The 7461-nt window shown below is 35.1% G+C and overlaps 1 protein-coding gene across 1 annotated transcript; it reads left to right on the forward strand.

Annotated features, from left to right (window-relative positions):
• The first annotated feature begins 1554 nt into the window (after window positions 1–1554).
• SCG2 (secretogranin II) lies at window positions 1555–6941 on the forward strand. Its single transcript, XM_039855258.1, has 2 exons — window positions 1555–1670; window positions 4580–6941. Exon 2 carries the CDS (start codon window positions 4594–4596, stop codon window positions 6448–6450), a length of 1857 nt encoding a protein of 618 aa, XP_039711192.1. The 5' UTR covers window positions 1555–1670; window positions 4580–4593; the 3' UTR covers window positions 6451–6941.
• The last annotated feature ends 520 nt before the right edge of the window (window positions 6942–7461 follow it).

The raw sequence follows: 7461 nt of genomic DNA on the forward strand, positions 1-7461 counted from the left end.
CTTTTCCCAAGATTGTTTTTCCCCCCAAGGTTTTAAATTATTCTTATTTTCTTCAGGAGTTCAAGAGTACTGTGCTTTATCTAGCATACTTAGATATCATTTTAATAAAACCTGATAATGAAAAAATCTCAGCTCAAGCTTCTTTTACTAGGAGGCTTTTTTTTTTTCCTCTGTGAATTTTCCCCCTGAATTTCTAGATTGACCAAGCAGCTTTCCACAAATCTCCCCAAACACTGCTGGCTAACCTTTTTCTTAGTGCTTTCCAACTTATATCAAAATAATCTATCTGTCATCTCCACTAAACTAAAGGATCCTTAAAAGGCATACACACACACACACACACACACACACACACACCATACACACATATATGTACATATATATGATATATGATATATATCATTACATATCTTTCTATATGTCGTCGATCTTTGTATCTAACACTTAATAGGCATTGCAGCTTATTGAATGAATAAATCAGTGGCTGATTATTCATTAACAGAGACACAAAGAGATCTCGTAAATTACGAGATTCCTTTGCATGCTTAAAGTGTATTTTAAATTATATAGTTTTTAGAAAACTCACATTTTTAATAAAATAAAGTTAAAATTTATACTTATATAAATTATTAAAATATATAATCAAGTTACCTGGCAGAGCATAGCAATGATCATGAGGTTGTGAGTTAACTCCTATGTTATTCCCTAGATTGGTCACATTTATGGAAGGTATTCAATTTATTAGATTCAACGGGAGAAAAAATATTTATAGTCCAACTTCCTCTCAATTGCTAAAGAATTCCAATTATATATGTGTCACATTCTATTTGTAACAGTGAAATAATTTTTTTTCCTTAGTGGAAGTAATTTCATTAATACTCAACTTCTGAGCTTCTCTTTTTGAGAAAAGATACCAACGGATTCATATAGAATTATTAACTGTTAGACCTGAAATCTTAGAAATATCCATTTCAAAATTATATTGAAGTTCTAAAGCAAAATTTCAAGTCTTTGGAGTTTACTCTCATATAAAAAAGAGAAATCTTTCTTTTTTATTCAAATAAATATGAGTTTTAAAACAATGCTGCTTGTGGTGTTATGAAATATGACTTTCTATATTTGTAATGTGTCTTCCGTTCCTCTTGGAGTATATCAGGGAATAGTAATATAATTTTTGTGGGCATGAAGGAAAAAATCCTTGTCTGTAAAACTTTCTGTAATGACGACAATAAAAACAGCAACAAAAAAAACCCTATCACAAGATATTAGAACATAGATGAGATTATACTGCAATTAGCCATGTCTGTCTGGCAGATTTCTTTCTTTATGAGGGAAATTGTGCAGAGCGTTTTATTTCAAGCCTCAAAGACTTTGTATAAAGGAAAAAGAAAACTGCAATTTTTGCCACAAAAAGACAGGTGGCGTAAGCAGGCAGCATTTTTTTTTTTTTTTAATATATAAAGTGATTATTTTCTCTCGGGTTCTTTGAAAAAGCTCGCTTGCGTTCTGGTTTGTGGCTGAGCACGGTGACGTCAGTGTGGCAGTGCAGAGTCAGGCGCCGCGGCTCCCTATAAGCCGAGGAGCTGTCCGGGGTCCTGAAACGGCCGAACAGCTCATCCGGCGGACCGGGAGGAGCATGCTGTGGACCTTCTCTGCCATATAAAAAAGAGGTAAGACTGCTTTTCCCTTTGATTTACTGGAAAGTTCTAAATTGCTTGTTCTTGTCTTAATTCCTAGCAGAGAAGAAAAATATCGTTTGACAAGCTTATATTTATAGAATAACTGAATAGCAACCTGCTGCTCATCAGCCAATGTACATAGGTGATTGAATCTGTGATTTATACAACTTGTTGGATGTTTATTTACCATGTTATTTAGGTAGTCATATGTAAGAAGCGTGAAAAAGTTAAAAAATTTAGTATCAATACACATATTAATGTAAAGTTAACCAAACCCGAGATATATTTATTCTTTCCTTAATGTATTGATTTTTCCCCAAGAACCAGATACAAAGCCAGGGATATAATTTACATGCTTAATATTTTTCACAGTAGGTTTTCAGTGATTCAAAGGCTGTTAAACATATTAGTCATAGAGGCAGCCAATTTTGGAACTATTTTTTTTTTCTCTGACATTTACCTTGCAAGAGCTCAAAATTAACTACCTATGTAAAATAATTTTCTGAATTGGTATAGTCTGAAAGGGTTTACATTATTATTTCCTAATTTTAGTCCCAGGAAAGTATGGTTAGAATGATCTTGAATACAAGCTTCTTTCTTTAGGATGAAATATTATCTTGGGTTGTAGGTTGAATAGGACCATGAATTACAGAGAGATGATAATTTTGAACACATGATGAAACATACATAACTGTATAAACTATTATTATTATGCTTTAATTGAAAAAGGTTGTATAATATTTTGCTAAAAATTTTGAATGGGGCAAATGTTTCCTTTTTCTGTATCCTAACTAGTTGAATTGCTCAAATTAGGTATACTCACCTTTATTTGTCAATGCTCAAAGTCTAATTTTGATAGAAAAGAAATCTTAAGTTATGAGGCTTTAGTCCAAACCCTATATAGGATATCGGAGCTGTTGAAACCATCTTCACTATTTAGAAGAGCAGTTATCTGAGAAAAAAATCTCTGAGTCTTACTCAAAGGCAATAACTATGTCATTCAAACTGAACCTTACAAATGACTGAAAGGTAGCACTTGTTAGGCTGAGTTTTAAATAACTGCATTGAGTATTCTGCCCCAACTCCACAGCAAAGCCCACCTACAAGATAACAATTTTAAATATAAGTACATAAGTCATATGTTAGGAATGTTTCAGGATAATGGTTTAAAAGAAAATAAGTTTACTAAGGTTCTTAAAATCACTATTTCAAGTGCCAATGTTGAAAATATATTACCAAACCTAAATTAATTCTGAAGTAATATAAAAATGTATGATGTAGTTTTATTTAGACTTCAATATTTATGAATAAAATTTCTTTTAGTAAACATTGATTCATAGTAAATATTGTAGACGTTTTCTCTGACATGTTTTTAGAGATTTTTCTTTTAGTAAATTAAGTAGCCTGGTTAATCATCTAAATAAAAATATGCATCTGTTCTAAAGAAATTTCTATAACTACAATCATTTATGGGCACTAAAAACTGAAACATTACTTAAATACCAATATGACCGAGTAAACAATGATGATTTCTGCAACTGACATTTAAGCTAACAGAAACTTGTACCCAAGAGCTTATATATCACAAAACCATGATTCAGGTAAGATATCATTGACAGACTTATAAACTTCCTTTACATTTATTTTATTTGTAACAAAATTTCAAGTATTAAAATCATTGTTCAATGTTAGTAATGCCAAATGTAAAACATATAAGAACTAATAATCTCTGTGTTAATTCATATGTGAATAAGGCAGTGGGAAAAAAATGAATGAAGATTTTTAAGTAGAAGGAATTCAACACATCGTCTGTGTATATCTAAATTAGGAGTTTCATAGTGGTTATTTTAAGATTCTTTAACAGTATGAGTCACTTAAGATTTCACAGGTCCATACCAAAATAAACATAGACATAAGTCAAGCTGAATCTGAACACACATAAGTTCAGAAATAGACTGGTTAAGTAAACTTATGTTCTCTCTGTAGCATCTGTTATTATTTACTATACACTCTTGAGGGCTGATGGAAAATTTAACCACGATTGCTATTTGCAAGACACTGACAATAAGATTATTAGAAGAAATGTGGAGCACAGATATTTTAAAACAGGTTAATTTATTATTTTAATATGTTTAGACAGAAAGAAACTTCATTAGGTTAGCCTACTAGCTGGGACCTAAGAATGTTCATGTTGTGGAGGTTGTTAATGTATACAGTTTCCAAAATTGATAGTTGAATCTCATATCAGGGTGAGAATAAGTTATTTCTGAAAAATGTATGTGAGTTCTACTCAACCACAAGGTAATATGATAGGCATTAGCACTTTATCATACATAATAATGTCACTGCTGTTGCATTTCTATAATAAAATTAGATTGTCAGTTTAGGAAATAAATCACATTTTTTTTATGCAACCTTATGAAATAATTTAGTCTCTCTCACTCTCTCTCTCTCTCTCTCTCTCTCTCTCTCTCATGCATGTTTTAAATTCAGCCAACTAATCTTCCCAGTGATTTCAATAGGAATGCTACAGAAGATAATTAAAACTCATTTTTTGAAAGTCTTTATTAAATGGAAACAATGCATACTGAAAGCAAACTACATGTTTTTGTAAATTAAAAAATAAAATTAGAGAAACCTTGTATTAGTGTTTTTGTTATTATCTTAACCAAATGAATGCCATGCAAATTTGATGCAAAGAGGTAACAATTTTGCTAGATTCCTATGGTTAGCTTGTGAAGATCATGTAAGAAATACTTATGGATTTAAAAAGAGTCACCCTAAGTTTAACGTGAAGTAATCTCTGCTATGTTCCCGGCCCCTTGATGGTCAATTACTTCTTTTGATATGGTTCTTCTAGTCTGCTTCATTTGTATTAAATCATGTTTTCTATTTTTAAGGAAATCTTTCAAACATGGCAGAAGCTAAGAGTCATCAGCTTGGAGCAGCCCTGTTTCTCATCCCTTTAATTTTCCTCATCTTTGGAGCTGAAGCAGCTTCATTTCATCGAAACCAACTACTTCAGAAGGAACCGGACCTCAGATTGGAAAATGTCCAAAGGTTTCCCAGTCCTGAAATGATTAGGGCTTTGGAGTATATAGAAAAGCTCCGACAACAAGCTCGCAAAGAAGAAAGCAGCCCAGACTATAATTCCTACCAAGGTGTCTCTGTTCCCCTTCAGCAAAAAGAAAATGGTGATGAAAGTCACTTGCCAGAAAGTTCAAGGGATTCCCTGAGTGAAGATGAGTGGATGAGGATAATACTTGAAGCTTTGAGACAGGCTGAAAACGAGCCTCAGTCTGCACTGAAAGAAAACAAAGCTTATGCCTTGAATTCAGAGAACTTTCCAATTGACATGCCAGCTGATTATGAGACTCAACAGTGGCCCGAGAGAAAACTCAAGCACATGCGATTCCCTCCTATGTATGAAGAGAATTCCAGGGACAACCCCTTCAAACGCACAAATGAAATCGTGGAGGAACAATACACTCCTCAAAGTCTTGCTACATTGGAGTCTGTCTTCCAAGAGCTGGGGAAACTGACGGGATCAAACAACCAGAAGCGTGAGAGGGTTGACGAGGAGCAAAAACTTTACACAGATGATGAAGATGACATCTATAAGGCCAACAACATTGCCTATGAAGATGTAGTTGGGGGAGAAGATTGGAACCCAGTAGAGGAAAAAATAGAAAGTCAGACCCAGGAAGAGGTAAGGGACAGCAAAGAGAATACAGAAAAAAATGAACAAATCAATGACGAAATGAAGCGTTCAGGGCAGCTGGGCCTCCAGGATGAAGATCTCCGGAAAGAGAGTAAAGATCAACTCTCAGATGATGTCTCCAAAGTAATTGCCTATCTGAAAAGGTTAGTGAATGCCGCAGGAAGTGGGAGGTCACAGAATGGGCAAAACGGGGAAAGAGCAACCAGGCTTTTTGAGAAACCACTTGATTCTCAGTCTATTTATCAGCTGATTGAAATTTCAAGGAATTTACAGATACCCCCTGAAGACTTAATCGACATGCTCAAAACTGGAGAGAAGCCAAATGGATCAGTGGAACCAGAGCAGGAGCTTGAACTTCCCATTGACCTAGATGATATCTCAGAGGTTGACTTAGACCATCCAGGTATGTTCCAAAATAAGATGCTTTCCAAGAATGGCTACCCTAAAACACCTGCTCGTGCTGTGATAGAGGCCCTACCAGATGGACTCAGTGTTGAGGACGTTTTAAATCTTTTAGGGATGGAGAGTGATGCCAATCAAAAGCTTCCATATTTTCCTGGTCAGTATAACCGAGAGAAGGTTCTGCCGAGACTCCCTTATGGTCCTGGAAGATCTAAAGCAAATCAACTTTCAAAAGGTACCTGGATGCCAGATGTTGAAAACAGGCAAATGGCATATGAAAACCTGAACGACAAGGATCAAGAATTAGGAGAGTACCTGGCCAGGATGCTAGTTAAATACCCTGACATCATTAATTCAAACCAGATGAAGCGAGTTCCCGGCCCAGTCTCATCTGAAGATGACCTACAGGAGGAGAACCAAATCGAGCAGGCCATCAAAGAGCATTTAAATCAAGGCAGCTCTCCAGAGACTGACAAACTGGCCTCGGTAAGCAAAAGGCTTCCTGTGGGGGCCCCGAAGAATGATGATACCCCAAACAGACAGTACTTGGATGAAGATCTGTTAATGAAAGTGCTGGAATACCTCAACCAAGAAAAGGCAGAAAAGGGAAGGGAGCATATTGCTAAGAGAGCAATGGAAAATATGTAAGCAGCTTCATTAAATGCCCTACTTTCACTCCTCCCGCCCCCAGGACACCCCAACAGTTCTCTTTAGTGTGTTGACTTCTATCCCGTTAACACTGTAATATCTTTACATGATATACAGGCAGATGATTCCATTTCACTGGGATGTCTGCTTCACTTACTCTGAGTTGTTCTCTTGTGTATTGATCTGTGTAAATGTTATGACTTCTGGATAAAAAAAAGTAATTATATTCCTTATTTAAGAAAGATATCTATGATAGTGTTTAATAGTGTATCTAATGGCTGTGGGATTGTTGATGCTCACATATGATAAAGAGTGTCTTATTATTCTCTTGAAAGTTTTTAATATTTATTGAATTATTTTGTTACTGTCTGTAGTGTTTTGTGGAGTACTGAAGCAAAAAAAAATAAAGCATTATAAATATATAGTTTTATTTATAAGGCCTTTTCTATTGCGTGTTTTATTGTTGATTAATAAATGTTATTTCTGGACAACTTTGGACTCTTCATTCTGGAAAACCAGAGGCAGTGACTACGGAGCAAGCAGTATGGAGCCAAAAGAGGAGATCATTACTTTCCACAGTCAACCCAGGTAAGAAATAATGAATTGTAAATATATGATCATGCTATATGCTTGTAGAATGCAACATCCTCTAATAGACCACTACCTAATGCTTGCTTAAGGTTTTTCTCATATATATGATTTAGGAATATTTCTTGTCTTTTCGTCACCATATTTATTCCTTTGACCCTTGATTTATAGAAATAAAACACTTAAGTCTTCCATAACCATAATTAGCACTGAAAAAAAAAAAGGGTCATGTACTGGGCAATCAGAAATAACTACAGACTTGGAAGCAGCCTACCTATTCCCAGGTCACTTTCGTCCCTAGAATATAAGTCTTCTGCCTCTTCTGTATGGTTTTTGAGAGGGGCTAAAGGACCCCCAAATTTACTCTCAAGCACCAGCTGCCCTCTCTCTTTTCCTAGTGCTAGAGAGAATCCCTACTGGGCT

Source organism: Pteropus medius, unplaced genomic scaffold (genome assembly GCF_902729225.1).
Source record: "Pteropus medius unplaced genomic scaffold, Ma_sr-lr_union100, whole genome shotgun sequence".
Taxonomy (NCBI): domain Eukaryota; kingdom Metazoa; phylum Chordata; class Mammalia; order Chiroptera; family Pteropodidae; genus Pteropus; species Pteropus medius.